This window comes from Myiozetetes cayanensis, unplaced genomic scaffold (genome assembly GCF_022539395.1).
Source record: "Myiozetetes cayanensis isolate MyiCay16 unplaced genomic scaffold, myiCay2020 scf4, whole genome shotgun sequence".
NCBI classification, from domain to species: Eukaryota; Metazoa; Chordata; class Aves; order Passeriformes; family Tyrannidae; genus Myiozetetes; species Myiozetetes cayanensis.
The window spans coordinates 46716773-46739599 of NW_026087631.1; the positions used below are offsets into that span (position 1 = coordinate 46716773).

Here is a 22827-nt window from a genome sequence, read left to right on the forward strand (position 1 = left end):
TTTCCTTCATATTAATTTTTACTTATTGCCAATGAACTTCATTCAGCATGTTTCTTCAGATGGAATCAGTATTGCATGACAGTTTTGTCTTTAGGAGTTCTTAAAAAAGTACAATACAAAAAGCTATTTGGAAATCATACGTATAAAAATAACTGAATCATCTTTACTTGTGTTTGCTGACTCATTAAAAAAAGCAGAACCCAAACCACACAAAAGAAATGAAAGTGTAAACCCCAACATCTCCCCATGCAAAAAAAACAAAAACAAACAAACAAAAAAACAAATAAAAAACCACAAAACCAACCAACCAACAAGAAAACAAACAAACAAACATAACAAACAAACACACACACAAAAAACCCCTAACCAAAGAACAAACCCCGCCACATCCTCAAACCAATTCTGAAGTATGCTTTTCTTTTATAAAAGCCCATTCCATTAAAAGTTTTAATTTCATTCTAAAGTTTATGGAGTTTGTTCAATACAGAATTAATGCATGCTTGTTGACAATTCTCTGTATTCTCTATAAACAAATTCTCCTTCTCTCTCCACAAACAGTTGTATTAAAAATCCAACATCATGTTTGCCACTGTCTGCTCTTTTGGTAATAACACTAATCTCACCAATAGATAAAAGTAATAGTTTTACAATTTTCTATTTGAATTACTTTACAAATGTTGAGTGAATAGCATCTGGGCCTGTAAACTTATTACTTTTACCTTTTTTTTCTTTTTTAGAGTAGTAATTGGTCTCTGCTTGAAGCAAGCCTTAAACTCAGCACTTGTAAACAAAAGTTTTATTTGAAAACATAGCCTGAGTTATTTTTTCTTGAACTGTGAGAGAAAAAACTTGGTTTATTTTTCTGCTATTTCTTTGACTTTTTTGAATACTTTTCTATCTCTCAATCACTTATCAGGTTATGGATAAAATATTATATATAAAAACACAAAGTTCTTTTCAAAGGAATTATAAAGTGGGTCAGAAAAAGCCCCATATCTACTATTGTGAAGCCACAAAATCTGAAACAAGCTCTGATGAACTGAAGGTATGTTACTAGCTTTTAGGTGTTACACAACGTACTTGATTCCAATGTGCAACAGACTTTACACAACTATAGAAAAACTAATACTGGTCTTTAATACTGGGCCATAAAAATGGGCCAGTACATATAAAGCATATGAGCCATACATATATGGGTCATACATATAAAGCATAACACAGTTAATTTTTTGCTATTTAGAGAGGCATACAGGGATCTAGAATGCCTTGTATTTTCCATAGATTTTTCTGGACAAAGAAAAGAACACTTGCAGAGAATTATTGAAAGAGAATTTGAAAAGACATGAAAATATTCCAAAGAGCATTTGACTAAAAAATAAATCTTTTCTTAGAAACCATGCATTATGAAACAACATTAGCTTCTATTCTACAGCTCTTTAAACAGAAAGATTGAGTCTTTGACAAATAACTTGACCAATAACAATAACTTCGGTTTTATGCTTTGTATCACGAATGTATTAATTTTTTCTCTTTTTGGGAGGATATACTTGGCACAAAAAGTAGCTAAATTTTACTAAACTGTGTATGTTAAACTATAGGATTCACTAGTCTTTCGTTGAGACTATTAATTTTACTATTTTTAATAAACATTTTAAATTATAAATATTGAAACATTAACAAAGACCATTGTTTCCTGCTGTAACAATTGGCATAATATGCCCAAGTTTGCCAAGCATGAAACCTATCAGTTATTCAGACAGTATATTGCAATTATGAATGTTGGTTTAGTTCTGTTTTTCACTGAAAACACACTGCTGATTAAGTGAACTGAAACAGCCCAATATTACTGATAATTTACCTCTTATTTTTTCTGCAATATAGTACTAAAATGTAGTAGTATTAATCACAGTTTAAAAAACCCCTCACAGTTAATGGGTTTACCGATGTTGTGTTCTGCTCAGTACATATTCTATACTGACATATCAAACACTACAGCAGGGGAGAGCTAGGGCAAGCCGCAAATGAACAGGGACATTTCACTTCAGTTTCCAGGCAACACAGAAAAGTGTAATGGCTGTGCAGCATGCTGGTCTTTGTTCCAAAAGGTGCTAGAACTCATAATTATCATGCAGTTTAAATATAAGCATTTGATTCTTCTTTCTCATGTATTCCAATCCTCTTTTTTTTCCATTTTGTTTTGGTTTGTTTTGTTGGTTTTTGGTGGTGGTGGTCGTCGTGGTTTTTTGTGGGTTTTTTTTTTCTTTCCTTTTTTTTTTTCTCCTTTTCTTTTAGTTAAGTATGGAGGACATATTTTTTCTGAAATATTGTCTTCCTGTATGATCAGTGGAGCCACTCCTTGAAGAAAGTCCCTCAGTAAACATCTATTACTAAAATGATATTAACATCTAATGATACTGCAGAGAAGTCACAAACATGGTCAGAGGGATGGATCACCTCTGCTGTGAGGAAAGGCTAAGAGAATTGGGATTGTTCAGCCTGGAAAACAGAAGGCTTCAATGTGACATAATTACGGCCCTGGGAGCTTACAAGGAACACAAGGAGGGACTCTTTAAAGGACATGTAGTGACAGGACAAGGGGAATGGCTTCAAGCTGAAAGGGAGTAGTTTGAGATTAGGTATTAGAAAGAAATTCTCTACAGTGTGGGTGGTGAGGCACTGGAACAGTTGCCCAGGGAAGTTGTGGATGCCCCATCCCTGGAAGTGTTCAGGGCCATGTTGGATGGGGCTTTGAGCAACCCAGTATAGTGGAAGGTGTCCCTACCCACAGCAGGGGGCTTGGAATTAGATGACCTTTAAGGTCCATTACAACCCAAGCCATTCCATGGTTTTGTAATAGCCATGTAACTTTGCCAACCCAATTAAAATCGTTTTCAGTCACTATATATCTGAAAACTGAATTTCTGTAGTGACATACTTTTATGTCAATTTTGCACAACACTACATAAGTGCTTGAATATTAATATACAAAATGAACTTAAAAGTAAACAAGTAGAGCTTCCATTTCCTGTCCCTAAATAAATATATGATATAAATATAGTATGTATTATAAATATGTGAGTTATAAGATAACAGTGTTACATCTAGGTAATTTATTCCTCAAGCATGTATAATTCTGGCCTCGACTGTGGGAGGAGACCTGCTCAGAGCTATGGACAAGTTATCAACCCTCCAGGCAGCAACACTTTGCTGCAAAGTGATCTCTACCCTGAGCAAACTCAACAGCCAACAGAATGCTTCTGACAATGTACCACCCACACCCTCACCCTACGTGTTCAGACCTGGTCTTTTTCTGGTATCCAAGGCCTCCAACTACTGAAAACAGTGCAGTTCAAAGAACAATAAAGTCTCACAGCTCTAGTATTTATTCTCTATTCAGTGGCTGAGAAAATAAGTTTGCAAAGAAATCAATTATTTTGCTGTGTTTCTGTTAATTCTATACATTTATCTTCCCTACAAATAAAACAGAACTACATTGCACAGCTAAATTGGTCAGAAACAATCATACTGAATTCAATACTGAATTTATTCTGAACTAAGTTGTTTTTATAACTGTTTGATCAGTTTCTAAATAGATGATTTTAATAAAGAAAATCAAAGCTTTGCAATATATTCATGCAATTTTAATACATACAAAAATACTCTCAGGTTAAGGTTCACTTCAACTCAACAAGGCAATTTCCTTTGATTAGACTTTAAGTTGTAAATGGGTGACTTGTCCTTTATCTCTCTTCTTTTATGTATTTAACTGTTATATTTTTCCTTGTCTTTCATTCCTGATTTGACTTTTTATTATTTTTGTCAAAATGTGTTCATTTTACAATTGCATGCTTGTCTTCCTGTACTGCAAGCAATAATTCTATTTAAGACGTAAAGAAATTTAAACTACTTTTTAAAAAAAATTACAGTTCTGTTGGGCTTAAGCTTTGGAATAAGCTTATTTACGAAACAATAATCTTTGTAAAATTAATTTAGTATAATTTCTTTAAGGAAAACTATCATAACATTTTACCCACAGTAAGGAAATGGTCAACATTGCATTAATTTTATATTTTGTCTTAATTTTTTTCCTCAGAGTGCAAGAGCAAAGAGAATTTGAAGTACATCCAAGTTCCAATATCTAATTCAAGTTTATGTTTAAATAATTTTTCTTCTAAACCAGATTTTTCTTTTACTCTTTTTCTTCATTTCTTTCACCTCCTGAACAATCTCTGTACTTCATAGTACTATAATATTTGTGTTCTTCCAGCTTGAATTTTTTAACTAATATTGATTTCTTTGCCACCATACAAATAATCCTAGTTTGCACTAGAAGAAAAATATTTTGTGTTTTCAGCGTCATTATAAATAATATTAGAATAAGAAGCTTTTCTTTGCCTCCTTCCTCACTTGCTATTGTTTTTAGAGCTGTATAAAAAGAATACAATTTCAGTGACTCTAGAAAAGAAATAAAGAAGATACAATAAAATGACATAATTTTTTTTGCATTAAAAAATCAACACAAACCACACCAAACCAACAAAAAAAAACCAAAAAAGTGCATGCAAACAAAAATCACCAAGCAAATCAAAACCCAGCATATACTCAGAAAATGCTTACAAGAAGGGTTATTAAGATGGTAAGACAAGCTCTCAAATGTTTAAAATACCAGAATTGCTTGTCCAAGCAGCCATATTTTGTCCTTTTTCTACAGTACACATTATCATAGAGCTGTTTCTTAGCAGTGATCACAACTGTCTTCTTCATGAGACCAGAAATATTTTGGGTGAGCTGAACAAATATATTTTACAAACAGTGAGGCAAAAGGGTCTCAAACTGAAGAAGATTTTGTAGACACTGGAAATTGTAATGAGCAAATCAGGGAACATATGCTTTGTATTTAAGAAAGAAACATTACTCTGTAAACTCACGTTTGACCTTTTCTTCACCCCAGGGGATGTCTACAACTTTTTCAAAGCTGGTAGACTTTTGCACTGACTGCTCTTTCTGTGAATCAGGCACAACTGAGCTATGAATTTCAAGGTTAGTGTGGTACATATGAATTGCAAACTCTGATGATAACCAAGATAGATGAGTTCAGATGCACATATGCTCAACTACATTAATGCTCTGGACTTTTGCTACAGGTCAGTGGGTAGTCTTACAATTACATGCCAAGAGCCCCTAAAGCTTCTATTATTTTAGTTTTTTCTATAGTTAAAAAGTTCAAAAAAAAGGTAATGTTTTCTTAGATTCTTGCAATATCTGGGTTGTTGAACATCACAAGAAACTATAATGAATATTTAATATTCAGAAGATAAAAAGTGAACATTTTCTTAATCTGTAAACAATGATAGCACTTCATACTTTACAATATTTTTTCCAATGTTTTCCAAAGCATTTTTGAGAAAAACATTATAATGTTCGATTTCCAGTATTTAGACATTAGGACGATAGAGTATGACAGCTCTGTTGGCTCCATTGAATAGGAACTGATGGCAGAGCTAAGTTTAAAATCACAGGATATTTTGACTTAGTCTTGCAACATATCCATGATGTCATGTGTCCCTTTAATGAATTTGCTTACAAGACTCAGTATCCATAACATGTATTTGTCTGTTATTATTGTAATTGAGAGTTAGATTTTTATATTTTGTTAATGCACATACCTTCTCTTTCAGCTGAAAAACTCTTTCTCTAGAGCTACACAACACTCACACAAAAATAATGTTTTTATTTCAACAGCAGAAAATTGATGCACAACTGCAGTTTACCTTTTTGTTTTCCCTTGTGACCTGATACTGACATCACTATGATGTCATAGATGCTGATTTCAAAGAGATATTTTTTCCTACTGATTTAGTTGTACCTCCATAGATTATTCATTTAATCAAGAAAATATTTCCCAAACTGTACTTTACAACTCACCTTGAAAATCTAGAGGTACACAAAGTTCATCTCCTAACTATGTTGGTCAAGTCACTTTTTTTCCTCCTCGAAACAATTTAGGCGGTTGATAATGACTTAGGTGTTATGATTTAGTCTATTCAAATAAATGAACGGAGCAGAAATAGATTTTACAGAAATGCTTCCTAGTCATCATCCAAAGATTTTACTTAAAGAAATGAGTCTGAAGTTACCAGTATAAGCAATATTGTATTAGTGTTTTTATAGAAAAGCTAGACTTTTCTTTTTGCAGTTACAAACAAGGAAATTAATTACCCAGAAATTTATATTTTGTGGTAGTAATTTTATTTTTCAAACTGTTAAAATTAATTTTGAACCAAATAACATTTTAATCTAAACATGATATTGAATATTTTTATTATTCATTGTGTGAAAATGCAGTGACCATTATTTCAGAGACAATAAAACTCCTGAGAAGGTTAAACAGCTTCAAATTAGTACCAAAATCCCTCATGTTACTATGCAATCATGTACCTATATCAGGTTGAGTATGAAAGCAATTAAGAAGTTTTCTAGAGAACTACTGAGAAATTAATTTGTCAAAGTTAACAAAGAGCACAGAGAAGGTGGTCTTGCTACAAAAGGAGTCATGATTTCTCACTCATTAGACAGGATTATAATAGTTGAAAAACAATTATGTTTAACAGTTTCAGAGGAGTTAAAGTAGTCCGAAATGAGATGGTTGTTGATAACACTGTATGTGGCCTGCATTGTAACCTGTTTGTCAACATACTGAGGCATCATCCATCTTCAAAAAGTGAGTCAGAAAATTTTAGTGGCTTTCAATCAGATGACTCTTATATAATAATAATAATGGCCAGTCTTCGCGAGCAAAGATCTGGGGAAGGTCTCTACACCTTCCAGCCTGCGCATTGGATTTTTTAGGTGAGACACAGTGTGCGCGGAACTGAGCCCACCCTTTAATCCTAAGGTTCATCTGCCGGGGCCAAGCGAGCTTGGACGGTGGCAGCGAGGTCCTCAGGACGTAGATGGATTACCCTTAAGGGCTAACGAGCTCCACCTGCCCAGGAGTGGCCCTGACCGGGAATCAAACTCGGGCCTCGGAGGTGACAGTGCCGCGCCCTTACCACTAGACCACCAGGGGCTCCATGACTCTTATATACACCCAAGCATAATAACTCTTGTTTTTCTCCAGCCCTACTAAGCCTCAAATCTTAATGTTTCTGATAAGGCTCTACTACTAGTTGGTTGAGCTTTGCCCCTTACTCTCACCCATGCTACTTCATCTGAACTCAAATGCTCCAAAACCAGCTAGCCTGATTCTTCCAGTTGTTCATCTTAAATTCATTATCTAAGACTACTGTTGCTCATGAAGTATTTAGCTTATTGTATGCAAACTATAATGTCTTTAAGCAGACGACTTCTTTGCAAAAGTCACAGTTAAATTGTGAGCTTCTGCTCTGAAATCATTATATGGATGGAATTACGTATGCAAAAGCCATTCAGTATTAGTTATCTTTGCAGAATCTATTTAATGAGCTAAACCTAGTCCAAGGCTGAAACATCCTTAAAAGGATTAAAGGATTAAATTACATTTTATGTAACTACTTTGTTTCACAAATGTAGACTGTAAAATGAAGACATTGGTAACTACATCATCATTCTATTGAAGTATTTCTTGCACATTTTATACACTAAAGTCTGGAAGAGTCCTAGTCTTTTCTGGTGTAGGCTTTGTGAACTTTCCAACCAAGTTTTGTAAACTTAGGTTCTTGCATAAGTTAACATATGCCACCCTATTAGTTGGCTAAGAAAGGACTGCCTTTATAATATTAGGTGATTTTTATTTTGAAGTAATTATTTTTTATCATCTGTATAACTCTCTCTATGACAACTAAAGCATAACTTTCTATTACATGTGGATGGAAACAACAACTATTGAACAACCTCAGAGCACAAGATTTTATAAAAAAAATATTACCAAACAACTTTTACAGACCAAAACCACTTCATGGTGACCTGTCCTTCCTTACCCCTTCCATGTATTTTAACAATTATGTTTCATTGTGTGCATTCAAATAATTAATAATATATTTATAAGGCCTATAATATACAAATATTGGAAAGGTCTGTAATATATAAACATTAATAAATTTCTAATTCAATAAATTTGTATTTTATCCGAAAATTCCTCACAAGTCCTATCCTGAATTTTGTGCTTAAAAAACTGCTTTTTTTGTTGAGAGAACTTTTTACACACTGAAAGATTCAGTCCAATCTTGAATTCAACATTAGTGTTACTTTTTCAGCACATTAGTGTTACTTTTTAAATTGCTTACAATAATCACATGATGGGATTTAATTTTACTCACAGTACATTCCCCTCCCCCCAACACGTGTTTTAATATTGTTTGTCTTGGCAAGCTATTGTTGATGAAAGGCCAGAAGTATGACATAGTCACAGCTGTAATGTAGTATACTATACTAGTGCCACCAGATAGCATGAACTGTTGTGTGACTGGCTGCAGCAACTCCTGTGTTACATGTACTTCATACAGTTGCTGCGGCCAAATATAGTCAACCCTCTATGGGGTTGCCCTATATGGGCAGTGTTCTCTGCCCATCACCAGCCCCAGCTTAAGCCATAACCACCAGTGGGGGCTGTGATGTCTGCATCCAGATCAGATGGCAATACAGTAACCAGACATGCCTGGAACCATGACCCAAATATCTTGCAGATGTGCAGCTGTGACTTACCAGTCACCTTACCTCATAAATAGTGGACACCTCAGAGGCCATGAGGCACAGCAGTGGCTGCACACCAGGATTGTCCCCTGAGCAGGAGTGTCTCTCAAGTTTATGCCTTGAGATTGAGTGATTTCTAGTGGCAGCACATTCTCAGTAACTGATTAACTGTATGCTAAACTTCGACATCTCACGTAAACAATACAAATGGATTGGTTGTGCACGTAGAGTCCTTTAGACAAAAAACATTGTCTGAGTCTGGAACCAGAATTGGATCCAGCTGCACCTGAATTCCTGTCTGAGCAGTTTAGAAAGCAAGGGTGTCCTCTCTGAAGCTGATCACCTAAAAGAAGGGTCTCCCTGACAGTTCTTTCTGACCCTGTCCTCCATGCAGTAAATAGTCAAGTGTACCTTGCCGTCAAATCTTATCAAAACACATTCACATCTATCTAATGTGGAATTGCATATTTGTTTAGATGAAGATGAAAAACTATGACAAAATTTATTCTGAATAAAACTTACTAGCTGCCTTATTCTATTTTATGGAGGGAAAATTAATATATAGATAGATATTCTTAAAAAACCTTGTTGAGATTAATTTTCTAGCACACTCCTACTTATTCTGGAGATTATTTGTCAGGTTCAGCAGATGGAGATTTATCACAGAAGCCCAATAAAACACCCACCAGAAGAACCCCACACATATACACAAAATCCATAGTTCACATGTTCAATTAACTTAATCACAATTATTTTTTAAAATAGCGAGGTAGAGGTATCAAGAGGTATCATTAAGACAAATTAATGCATCAAATTATGCACTATGAAGGTTCCTGGATATTCCAGCTATAGTCTGGTCCATAAATACAATGTATTTAATGGTATGCCATTAATTCTTACACTTTATTATGCCTTGTTCCAAGCTTATTTGAACAATAAAAGTCTGTGACTACAATTGACCTTACTATCAGGAGTATAGCTGTGGAGCAGTTGTCACAGTGAAATTCTAACTAATGAGTTAGATCTGTTATAATAAGAATATTTAATGAGTATTGATAAATTTGGTACAGTGAAGAACATAGAAGAGATCTGATTGGTAAGAAAAATACAATCTAAGAAGAAAATAGGTTATAATGAAAGTATTATAACATGACTACAGGGTTTATTTATAAAAAAATAAATGAAACAGAGTATGTCCTTCATGTCTTACATTCCATCCTGTGCATGAAAAGTTTTACTTTTTTACTTTATTAATTCTGTACTTTTTTTTTTTTTTTAAATAACTGAATGTAGAGGCTTAGTAAAAGTAAGCTCCTGAAAATAATGAATAGAAGATACTAAGCATTTACTAAGCAGGGAATATACAACTACCAGAAAAAACTTCTCTACTGGTATGAAGTATTAGCCTTATCTGATGACAGAGAAAGAAGACAAGAGTGCCTTCTGAATTTTGAGGGTTTAGAAAATGGAAAGTCAGCTCACGATAAATTTAAGCGTACTAATACATATAGTATAATATACTACTGTAATGGTTTGGTCCGGGCCTTTTCCTGGTAACCAGGTCAAAACTAATGAAGTGTCCACATCCCAGGTATTCCATGCTATTCTTTATGTAAGCAGACATATACAAGGAGAAAGGAAGTTAGAGGTCAGATCTCTTTGGGCAAAGTTGGAGGCAACAGGTTCCCTGTGGCCAGTTTTGCTCATGAAGGGGTAAGGCCTGTTGTTTTGGTGATCTGAGAGGAGAGATTTTAGTGGAGTGGTTTTCATTTTCTTAAGGGGAGTATAAAATTCTTTTGTTTGCTAGCTCTTTATTAGCTGTGTATATCTGCGTATATCAGTTTTTGTTTTCTGTTTTAGTTTGGGGGTATTGAAGTCTTCCCATTCTTAGATGTAAATAGTTCTTTTTTGCAATTGTATATAAGGATAAATATATATATATATATATATGTTGATTTGGTTTTGTCATTTCAGTTTTTTGGTAGCTTCTCCTTTCCCTCTTTTCCCTTGTATTCATAAGGGGCGGAGGGAGACTTTTGGTGTGGATTTGGGGACTTGGCAGGGAGCCAGATCTAAACCACTACAACAACATAGTATAAAGCAGTAGAGGTTTTGCAAGATTATTCCCTAAAACTTTGCAGTGAGGGCAGATGGCAACATTACCAAGAATATCTCGGGACTAAGATCAAACAGCAGTTGGGAATGAATGAAAGGACAGGTCTGGCAGTGCATCCCAACACAAAAGAGAGACCACACTGTACTGCAAACACAGCCTAAGTAACTTGCCCCAGCTAGAGACCATTCTAAGACTGGACTTTTCCCACAGGTCAGGACTGAAAGACACCTTCTGCTAGCAAATATTTCAATGTTTTTGTGAATAAAGCAGGAGTCTGACAGTGCCCATTGACAGAGTAAAACTTGCTCTTTCCACTCAAAAATTGCTCCTTAAAGGACTGGTATCTTGACAGACAGAGATGCTGAGATGGCTCTTCCAACACTCTTTCTCACTTAAATGTTAATTTATCTATGGTTGGAATGGTCTATCAAGTTTCAAGCCCAGTGTTCTCCTTGACCACCAGTGGAAAAAATCATGTGCAGTACGAAAATGAAACAGAATAACAGAAACCCAAAAGGGTCATGAGATGCAGCAGAAATGTCACAAGAGGAAAAAAAAAGAGTAATTCTACAAATCCCAAATAAGATGAAGCTCTTCAAGAATGTATAAAAGGAAAAGTCAAACTGTTGCTAGACTGTGCTAAAAAAATGTAGGAATATCTATACCTGTACCAAATGCATCTAATAGGAGATACTAATTACTATAAGAAAACAGAAAGGGAAATAAACACACTGGAAACTTTAACATTATGTATATGGAACCTGTGAAATCTTTAAAACCAACATATAGAGGACCCTTGATATTCAAAGGGAGGAAACAGCTAATTTGATACAAATTTCAGCCTTTATATGATTTTGAAAATGCATTAAACTGCAGAAAAAATACACAGGATTGCATGAGGATGGGTCAAGAACAAATAACCTGTTTTAGGAAACCTTAACTGAAATAGTAATATGTTCATGTAAAGTGAAAGTGAAGATAAGATTGCAAAACACAGTCAGAATGATCAAACAAGAAGCAATGTGGAAGACTGCTTGTGTCTAACTGGCTTTGCAAGATATCACACAGGAAGCTAATAGAACCATGTAGCAAAAACTACTGAAAAACTTTGCATGTTCTCAAAAAAAAACCCCAAACCTTCTAGAAAACAGGTGATTTATACAACCAAAGGGTACACTAGTTAAGATCTTTGCAGTCACCTATAACTTGTAATACAGTTAGAGTAAGATGTAATAAAAAGTCATGGATGCAAAAGCACTCTAGTGAAGTAGTTTCTGCTTTTGAGGTAACCACTAAACAAAAGTAGAACTACAGGAACTCTGTTTCACTTCTGCTAAATTATTTAGAATTTCTCCAAAATTCTATCCACCACAGGACATGCCATTGAAGACAATAAGTAAGAAAATAGCATGGTCCAGGTAAAACACTTCAGTAATTAAAACTTATGAAGAAATACCAAATTTACAAGGTGGACAGGTCATCCGTGAGAGAGAAAGGTTCAGTGGAAATGGCCGAGATATATTTTATTTTGGAAAAAAAGGAGAGAGGAAACAGGTATTGCTATAAAATATTGTTCCTGTACTATGAAACCTATCCAGATAAATTTATCATTTTTTCTCCTTCACTTTGTTCTTCCTTACTCAGTTACTTGTTCCTGTACAATGAAAACTTAAAATTTAGTCTGATTGTTCACTGATCTTCCTGAAGTGGTTTTGGATTTCCTGTCTGATTTAGGACCTCTGCTCTAACACAGTTCTCATTTGAGAAAATGCATCTCTGCCTCTTCCTTCTTTATGGGAAGATTAACTTTTTACTCATCCGTCTCTCTTCAGCTTTGAGCTCTGCAGAAGCAGTATTATTTCTCTGTGGTAAATTAAATTATGAGTAGTTAACACCATCGTGCAGCATCCTCAGCTTATTGCAAACTATTTTGTAAATACCGGACAGCATCCTATTGCACTAGCTTATTCCTTGTCTCTTCTCCACTAACCTATGCATATGTCTGCACAGATCCTATCAAATAATCACACTGTCTTTGCAAACTTGTTGGCTATTTGTACATAAGCATCAACACAAACATGCTTCTCCTTACATTACGGAATTTCAAGAAAAGAGTGGATATATGGATTGAGTTGTCTTACACATTGTGGTACATCTCTGTGACAATACTGTGAATTAAATTATTTCCTGGGAATTATTTATGCATCTGTTATAAATATCTTTACATTTTATGTGAAGAGGATCATGCAGTGTTCCAGAAAAGGAGTACGATAACCCATTCTAAAAAGCCTGAAAAACAATAGAAAAGAGTGCATTGTAGTTTGCCAGTTGTTACCTTGACTAAAACTTTATGTAATATTTGGTTTTCTGATTTAGAAAATGTGAATAATGCTTACATGTGAAAAAGAAGGAAGTAGTAGAAGAAACTTGGATATTTTCTTAACTGAATAGAAAAATTAAGATTACAAGCAAATGTGCACCTTATTTTCATAGAGTCATAGAATATGATGAGTTGGAAGGGACCCAAAAGGGTCCTCAAGTCCAACTCCTGGCTCTGTGCAGGACACCTCAATGATCACACTGTGTGGCTGAGAGCATTGTCCAAATGCTTCTTGGACTCTGTCAGGCTCGGTGCTGTGACTTCCCTGGGAAGCCTATTCCAGTGTTCAGTCACTCTATGGGTGAAGAACCTTTCCCTGATATCCAGCCTAAACCTGCTCTAACTCAGCTTCATGCTGTTCCGTTAAGTCATCTCACTGCTCACAAGAGTGAAAAAAATGGTATCTATGCCTCCGCTTTCCCTCATGAGGGGATCACAATGAGGTCTCCCCTCAGTCTCCTCTTCTCCAGGCTGAACAGACCACATGGCCCCAGCCGCTCCTCATACAGTTTCCCCTCCAGACCATTCACCATCCTCATGGCCCTCCTTTGGACACTCTCTAATAGCTTAATGTCTTTTTAATATTGTGGTTCCCAAAACCCCACACAGTATGCAATGTGAGGCAGTCCCAGTGAAGAGCAGAGCGGGACAATCCCTTTCCTCAACCAGCTGTCAATGCTTTGTCTGGTGCCCTCCAGGACCCAGTTGGTCCTCCTGGCTGGCAGGGCACTGCTGACTCATATTCAACTTGCCACCAACCAGGAGCCCTAGGTCCATTTCCAGAGAGCTGGTCTCCAGCCTCCCTTTCCCCAGTGTATACACACAACCAGGGTTGCCCTGTTCCAGGTGCAGAATCCAGCACTTTCCCTTGTTATTTTATTTGATGTAACTTGATGTAATATCATTAACTTGATGTTAAGCAACAGCTTGATGTTGAACCCCAATTCTCTAAGCCTTTCCCCCCAGGAGAGGTGTTCCATCCCTCTGACCATTTTTTTGGCCTTTCCTGTGCTGAGGACCCCAGACCTGGATACAGTACTCCAGCTGTGGTCTGAACAGAGGACACGGGCAGAATCATCTCCCTTGACCTGATGACCATTCTGCTTTTGATGCAGCCCAAGATCCATTTGTCTTCCTGAATTAGTTATATAACTTCCTCAGATAGTTATCTGCTTGAATGGATCTTCCTTTGGAAATTCTTATCATACAGTAAATTATTTTAGTTCCCTGAAAAGCACTGAGTAGTGAAAGAGAAAAGAACATAGGCATTAAAATCTTCTGGGAGAATTTATATTGAAAATTGGAAGAAAACTGTAGTCAGAAAAAATATAGATTCAATGTGGTATAGCTTCATTCTAGTTTCATAGTTCAGCATATATGTACTGAACTAGGCAGTGTAGAATCACAACAAGTTAAATATTGTTCTTCTGCAATCTACCTATAACTAATACTTGAGGTTTTGTTGGTTTTTTTTCAATTTTTTTGCAATTACTGGTAAAAGTGCATGAAAAGATATTATGCAATAAAAATAAAGACAAACCTGGCTTTATCGGTACGCTTATGCCAGTTACATTCCTGAAAGTTAAAATGGCACACACCTTGCCCATATCTATCTAAACTATTTCTAAGGCATCTATCATTTTCATATCTGAATGCCAAAGTCAATGTAAAATGTTTACTATGGGTGGGGACAAGGGCTGGCTAAATTCAGATGAAAGTACTCTGTGTAACTGAGGACATACTTGAATTTTTACAGTCACTAATTGTATTAAATGGTTAGATTTAGGGGTACATATTTTTTAAAAAAGTCTAAAGAGCATAAATATAAAAGCTCCTAAACATTGGAAAGTACTAAATGGACCCCAGAAGTGGTGGAGAGGGGACAGATATCAAAGGGTAACATTCGCAATGGACCCATGAATAACAAACCCATTTTATATAACTTTTTTTAAAGTCTTTTATCACTATGTGCTATGTATCTGAACACACACACACAAATAAATCATAAAGGCAGCAAATATACTGTCCAAGGTTATATACAATGCAGAAAAAACAACTGTTTGATCATTTTGTGTTCTCTAGGAAAGAGACAAAGATCAAAAAAATCCAGCACACGTATGCCATGACTTCATCGTTCCAATTACATAGATACAATTTAGTCATGTTCCACTGATCCTGCTCCAAATATTTGTGTTTCTTGCTTTTCTTCCCTTTCCTACAGAAAGGAATTTTTCATGGATAATAAAGGAAAGCTGACTTCCCACATGAGTTAGCTAAAAGTGTATGATTTAAAGTCTCTAAACATCCTTCCACAGGCCTTTGGACACTGTATGTTTGAGAGATCATGCACACTAGCTGTCAACACAGCTGGGAACTGACAGTCTCTTTCCCCCGATCCAAAGGCCCTCTTTTCTCACAAATTTCAGACGTGTGATTCCACTCTGGAGATCTCTCCTGCCACTGAGGTAATAGGCAGCTTAGAAAAGGTTTATGAAGAGCAATCCAAGACAATTCCAGAAACTGAATTTGTCAAACACATACCAGAGAACTTAACTGATCTTTTCCATTTCCAGCTGTAATATGTGTTGCTGTGTCATTATATTGGTGAGATTTTAAAGCATTATGAATACCTTTACAATAATACCATATAATGCAGATTTCTGTGGAAATGGAATTGTTTTTGGATAGAGTTTATTTGCATTTCTGGCCATAAAACTTTCAAACACTTGTTTCTTTTCAGTTACTATGGTTGTTTCCTAGATAGACCAATATTTTTTACAGACTGAGAGGAATCCAGGCTAAAAGATCAAAATAACTAGTTTTAATTTCACAGTTCTAGGCAGTGCTAGCTGTAAAACTCTCTGCTATAAGCTGTAAGATATTCAGAAATTTCTCCAGCAAAAATGAAGACCTTATGTACCTCTGCCCCTTAACCCCTTCTATTTCAGCTCTTAATGACATGCTTTCTCCTCTCTAAAATCCAAGAAGTAGTAGTTTATCTTTGAAGTGCTTCAATGAATTCAGGGTTACAGCTGGGGAAGAATAAAGAAGAAAAGGAAGTAGAGAAGGACTACTAAAATTACTAAAAATGATAATCCAATTGTTCATGTGAAAGCATAATAATCCCATGATACAGAAAATGCATTTTGGTGTCAAAAGTTCTACAACCCAGGCCATTACAGAAGAAGAGCTATGGATATTACAATTAAAAAAGGGGCAGAACCAAGTTGCCAAAACTTACTGCTTTACTGTATCTGAATGCTGTTTCAGAACCCTGAAATCAGGAGTTAGGTACAATCTAAATGAGTTTTTTGGGTACACTTGATTTATGGTAACTGTGTTTGGCATCATGTAACACAAGGCAGTATCTTTAGTGTTATATATTTATTTCTTTTGCTACCTGTATGTACATAAGCTTCTAATCACAAGAAAAACATGAGAAAATAATAAATTTATAAAACTAGTGGCATTTTGCAAAGTCAGAATGGCTTAACAACTTATTAGTGGCTTGAATAAGGTCATGTTATTAAAATTATTTATGCCTGTGTGAATGGCATAAATGGACTAAACAATAAAGATGCATACATTCAATTCAACAATTGTTCTTAAATTACAAAACAGATTACATTAGAAATACAAGAAAATAGACCAGTTCCAGTAAAGGTCATAACTATGGTGGGCCAAACTAATCCCGGAATGGATCCTCCATAGTACGTTTTGGAGTAAGGTTACAGCTACTCCATTTTCAAATGCACCATTTTCCTATGGGCTGCCTAAAATGGATTATATGCAAATGGAATTAAAACTACTATACTGCCTATGTAGCCAAAACATATAGAAACCACATGTCTATCACATAGAATCTCAGTTTTCTAAACAGATAACCAAGCTAGGATATATTAATAGCTATATACTTGATGAAATTTAACAACAAATTAATTTTGTAAACGTCTATGCCTGTAAGTCTAATCATGTGTACTATTGCTTTGCCCTCCAGAAATACTTTTCTTTGCAGGTTTTCAGGCAATTCATTGCAACTTGCTGCTTGACTCTCTACTTCTCTACTTGCCAGAAAAAAAAAAAAAATCACTGCTATGATAAGCCAATTTCATAAATCATTGGAAAATAACTATGAAGTGTTCAACAGTATTTTACAGGTCTAGTATTTCACACATTTGGGAAAACCCCAAGTGTTTCCTAACTCCAAATCATGGTGAAAAAGTCACTCTACCCAAACTCAAAACTTTCCAAAGCTCACTAGAAGAAGTGCATTTAATCAAAATTCCACTTTTTAATACTGTAAAACAAAAAAAGCCTTTGTCATGTTGCCCAAATATATTTATTCACTTCATATCTGTTGCTTTTAATACTCTCTTTTTCTCTGTCACATTGAACTGTCTACACATGATAATTTCCCTCTGTAAACTTTCATATGTTCTTACTTATTTTTGTCTCATGTTGTAAAACATGTCTGCCTGAATGACTTTTTTATTCTGCACATTTTTATGTATAGAATGTTTTATAAACTATTTAATACAGACTGGCAGTTAAAGATACTTAATGTTGTTAGGATTTATGCATAATCATTAAAGAAACATGAAATATCCTAATTCCATTAATTTTTCTATTTTATACATTCAATAGCTGACCAGGTACATTGGTTTCTAAACAAATATTTTTAAAAGTATAAAGGCACATACATTTTTTTCTTGTTTTTCTCAATAGTAAAAATATTTGATGAAGGAAGTACTTTAACTATACAAGGTAAAAATTTAGGCACACATGTATACATGCAATACACATACCAGTCACATAGCAATAGTGTGGATTGAATTTCAGACAAATGAAGATAAACTTCAACAGTATATTCATTTACTGCTTAGAATGCATGACTTATTTTCTTTGAGTATATTTCATTGCCCTCCTTTCTTTAAATTACATTTTTATTTGAAAAATAATCGGAGGTAAGAATCTCAAAAGAAAAAGTCCAGAAACATCAAGATTTCATGACCACCAAAGGAAGAAGGATTGTATTTTTGAATTACAATAACCTCATATGCAACATTTTTAAAAAGAGTAAAGGAAGTAATGAAATAATATTGCTGTTTTACAGAAGATCGATGCAAAAAACTGAATGTCTTTTATAGATTTGATCAAAAATATGTCTAAGAAATGATCCAGTTATCAAAATATTAGTACTAGTGAATCATTTAACAAGGGGTTCCCTTACCATCTTTTCTCTCTTTAATCTAGTAACTGCTTTAATAGAAATCACTGTTTCACATACAATATCTATACCCGTCATTCTTCTTTATCATGTCCTTCTTAATTTGAGTGCTGTTAAAAGATATATAAACTGATTTATTCTGCTTAGGGACAAATGGTTAGAAATTGTCAATAAATAAATAAAATATGTTTAAAAGATACATTAAAGAAAAAAGTGCCAACTCACTCTGACCTGAACAGCACAGAATGAGATAAATACTCTTTTGTTTTGGGGAAGGGGGACAGAAAGCAATTATTACCTAAGAAATCAGACAAATTTGGTAGCTTTTTTACAAGGAAGTATATGTTTTCTTACTTTATATAAACTACTATTTTGAACTTCACGTCTGCAACTGAGTCATGAATTCGAACTGTCTCTTTCAACCAGAGGGATTAATGCAGAGATCAAACCAAGAAAAAGAAGCACTGACATCGAGGAGATAAACTTTCCACAAAAAAGAGTTAATCTGAAATTTCATGATAACCCCCTCAGTGCTTACCAGGTATGTGCCACAGTGAAACGCCGCTGTTTTGGTATGTTGCTATTTAAAAACATCCTGCGCAAAAGCCTTGGAGAGTTTCGAGGAGAAATAACTGGACACAGTCGGGGAGAAGCAGGTAAAGATTTTTGAGTTGTCCTGGACTTTTCATGTTGCAACAGGTTTTCCCTCAGGGTCTTCACAAGATCTTCATTTAACCACGGATTTTGACAATGTGTGCTATCTACTTCAGGAACAGGCAAATTGTCCGGACTTGTCTGCTGAGCCATGTTTCCTAAGTTTGTTATTGAAGTCTAATACAATCAAATGTTGGCTTAACTGCTTAAAATGTTTCCTTTCTAAATCAGTTCCCAAGAAGTGTTCAGAGATCCTGCTCCAGTTCAGTTTATTCTGTTCTCAACATGGTGTTGCCTGCCTTCAACGTCTCTCTTACAGATAATGATCGACAGAGGAAAAAGAAAGCTAACTCCTCCACAGAAACGGATTAAACATTACCACTCCTCTCACAGCCCTGCTGCCAAAGATCACTTATTAGCTATCATAGCAAGTGAGCACGGGAGGAGGAAATTGCTTTAGCCCAGCCTTTATCAGAGCTGTAAAGCTGCCTGTTAAACTATCGTAACTAATGTGCTGCAGCTGCTTGAGTGACTTCTGGTTATGTACATAAAAAATGTTGAAGGAGGGCTTAAACATCAGATGTGTGCTGCTTTTGTTTGGTTATTCTTTCCATTGTTTATTCCTGAGCCTTCAGGGAGGTGGAGAGGAAGCAGGACTGCTGAATAACCTTTTCTGTTTTTTCAAGGATCTAGTAGTCCCTATGAAAAAATTCAGGATTCCAAACTTTTGCCTCTTAAGCTAACTAGAAAATGCTACAATTCAATAATGTGAAAGGGTTTAGTTTTTTCCTTCTCCTCCATGCCCCCAAGTCACTTTATAGCAACCAGTTTTCAAATGCTTTAAAGAAAGTCTAATACATGGTACCTTGTATTTTGCAGGAAAACAAACCAAACATTTAAGACATGCATATAAACTGAAATGAGAGTATGCAGCTACTAGTATCTGTGTTCTTTTCTTAGTATTTCATCATATTGTGACCACTACTTGAACTAAGGAAATACCTCTATTCTATTCACAGCTTGTGGAGAGACAAACTATCAAGAGATATTCAAAGAGAACTTCCAAAAGATAAAAAGGCAAAACGTCTTGCATTTATTTGGTCAATGCATACAGCTATTAAATTTCACTTTTAAAATATCTTTATTTTCATGGTATTGTGCAATTGACACCTTTGTCAATCAAACCTGAGCTTTACACTTTTTTTTCATTTTTAATTAAAATAACCCATTTCATCTATTCTGAAAGACAAAAATTTTATAAACATGTTCAACTGTCTTCTGTCCACTCACTCATAGTGGACAAAGAACTGTAATAACTGGTGGTAAGCTAATATTTGCTTAAAGTTTTGATTTACAGCAACAACAACAACAATCTTTTCAGTTATAACCATACTTCCTATTCATCCTACAGGAGCAAAGAATCAACATTTCCAGAGAGATTTCTTTTTAGTATCAGAACATTGGTTTTGTCTAATTTTCATTGTTGCAATATATTTTTCCTCTTTACTTGCTCTTAGAATCCAGCTTTCCTTTGTGAACAATTTTGAAGCACACACAGTGTCCTGGCTTTCAGTGGGGTGAAGGGTGTTTGGCTACAATTGTATGACCAGGTGTGAAAGGCAAGTAGTGTTTTCTGTCTTGCAGCAAAGTCAGAAATACTGCAAAAGCAGCCTTCTTTCACAATGGAGAGGAATCACCTTTGTACTTAGCACTGAAGCCACTGAGGATTATAAAGGGAACATCATGATGCTGACAGGAGTAGAGTAGAACAGCAACAGAAAGGTCAACTTACATTAAGAATGACATTGCTATCAGGTGTCAGCCCCATCATGTAGACAAGCTTCAACTGTGCTCTGTCATATGTGAAATATGATAATAATATTCTTACAAATTTAGCTCAACACTGAACAGCACCACAGAATGCAGAAATCATTGTGCGATATGTTTTTGTGTATTTCTCTAAGGTTTTATATAAAAAACTTGATCACTATGTAAAAATTAACAATGATGAAATATAGAATAAAGCCCAGATATTATTAAAACTACAAACTCAAAATTTTAAGCTATGTTTTATTAAAAATAAAATTTAAACTAGAAATAAAGTGTTAATTCACATACATAAAAATAGTTTGATTAAACTATAACTATTACATACCTAACACAATAACTGCTTCCATGCCTTTTCTGATTGGAAGAGTGGTACACACAGCACTGGTCTTCAACCCAGACAAAATAAAAGTATACTATATTAAAATATCTATAACTGTGTATATAACAAACATATCACCCCTTATTAGTCTATTATTCTTTTTTTATTTATTAAAAAACAGTAGCAATTCCATAATAATCCAACCATTTTTTTCAAATAATACAGACTGTATAACAAGAGCTATGTTCTTTTATGCTATGAAATACTGCCATCTGATGTCCATTCCAAAGCATGATCTTCAAGTAGCTGCAGTGACTTTATAAAATTAGTCAAGCTGACCTGTTGGAGATCAACAAATAATGACATCACTAAGACCATTAACATTTATTATAGTGGCCCCGGGATTGTGTTTGAAGTTGTACTATGCTTCAAAGGTTATTATGGAAGAGGAAAGCATTAGTTCACAGATCAGCAGTTTTATTGCTCTTGTTCTTAAACATATTAGAACCAAGTCAACAAGGGCCATTAGCTTGACAACTTGAGTTACAGGTATTGAGTGGGTTTGTTACATTTTCAAAGAGGTAATATGTAATGTATATAAAACATGAAGATAAACCTTTTAACAGGAAAAGTGAACCCATAAAGTAGCACCACTGGCATGAATAGCTAACTGAAAGGCTTTTCTTGAAGAGGTTAGTGGGTTAATGGGTTAAATTTCTCAATGTAGATAGTCCATGTCCCCAGATACATTATCTTGACATGTGCCTGTCCCTCTTCCCTTCCCCCTCAAAAGAAAAAAAATATGCTATTAACACTCTCAAGCATGCTCATAAAGTTAAATGAAAACCTGTGGACTGATTTTATTATAGACTAGAAACATGAACAGTCTTCACTGTAATAAAGAGATCTAACTTCCAGTGATACCAAATAACAATCGTGTGAGTTAGAGAAAATGCTTATCTTAAGAGTCAGGAATTGGGAGAAGACAAAGAAGAGAAATGGCAGTAGCATGAGGTAGTCTACACAGGGGCTAGAATAAAGCCTTGAAGAAAAAGTATTTCATAAGGAAACTAGCATTTGCAATTTAATGCATCTATCCACACACTTAAAAAAAAAAGACAATTTTTTTTTCTATAAATATTAATTAAGGAACAGCCCTACTGGACTGTGTTTTAATAAAAATATATCTCAATTTTCTACAAAGATCACCAAAATTATTATCAAAACTCAAAAACATTGTCAGTATTCCTTTGAAAAACTTCCTCAGGTAAAAAATCACAGTATGTGTTTTTCACACACATTAAGAAAGCAGAGGGTAAAATTCCAAAAATTGCTCTAGGGATTTTAATCAAGATAACAAAAACAGGTATTTTTAATTTTTTTTTTTTCTAATGAGTTAATGAGTTCATTTTCTAGGCTTTTCCCTAGTTCCCTATAGTTCACTTCCCTAGCAAAGTCACTCTTGATTAGTAAAATGAAATCACTGAAAGTGGTCTATGAAATTCCATCCAAAAAAATGTTTACTGCTTCTTCAAATAAGAATATTTGAAATCTGATACATACCTAATTTCCAAAAATTAATAGTGATAGTACTTTAAGCATGTTCATGTTGTATATCCTATTTTTTGCCA

General features: G+C 34.8%; 1 protein-coding gene across 2 annotated transcripts in view; it reads right to left on the reverse strand.

Annotated features, from left to right (window-relative positions):
- Positions 1-22827, reverse strand: part of PDE4D (phosphodiesterase 4D) — a 388091-nt gene that overhangs the window by 328902 nt on the left and 36362 nt on the right. The window contains exon 1 of one of the 2 annotated variants that reach the window (XM_050330055.1): positions 18932-19200. The exons of the other annotated variant lie outside the window; for it this stretch is intronic. Coding sequence (XP_050186012.1) covers positions 18932-19200 — 269 coding nt within the window. Of the gene's footprint in view, positions 1-18931; positions 19201-22827 lie in introns of those variants that run through there. 2 annotated transcript variants of the gene reach the window in all.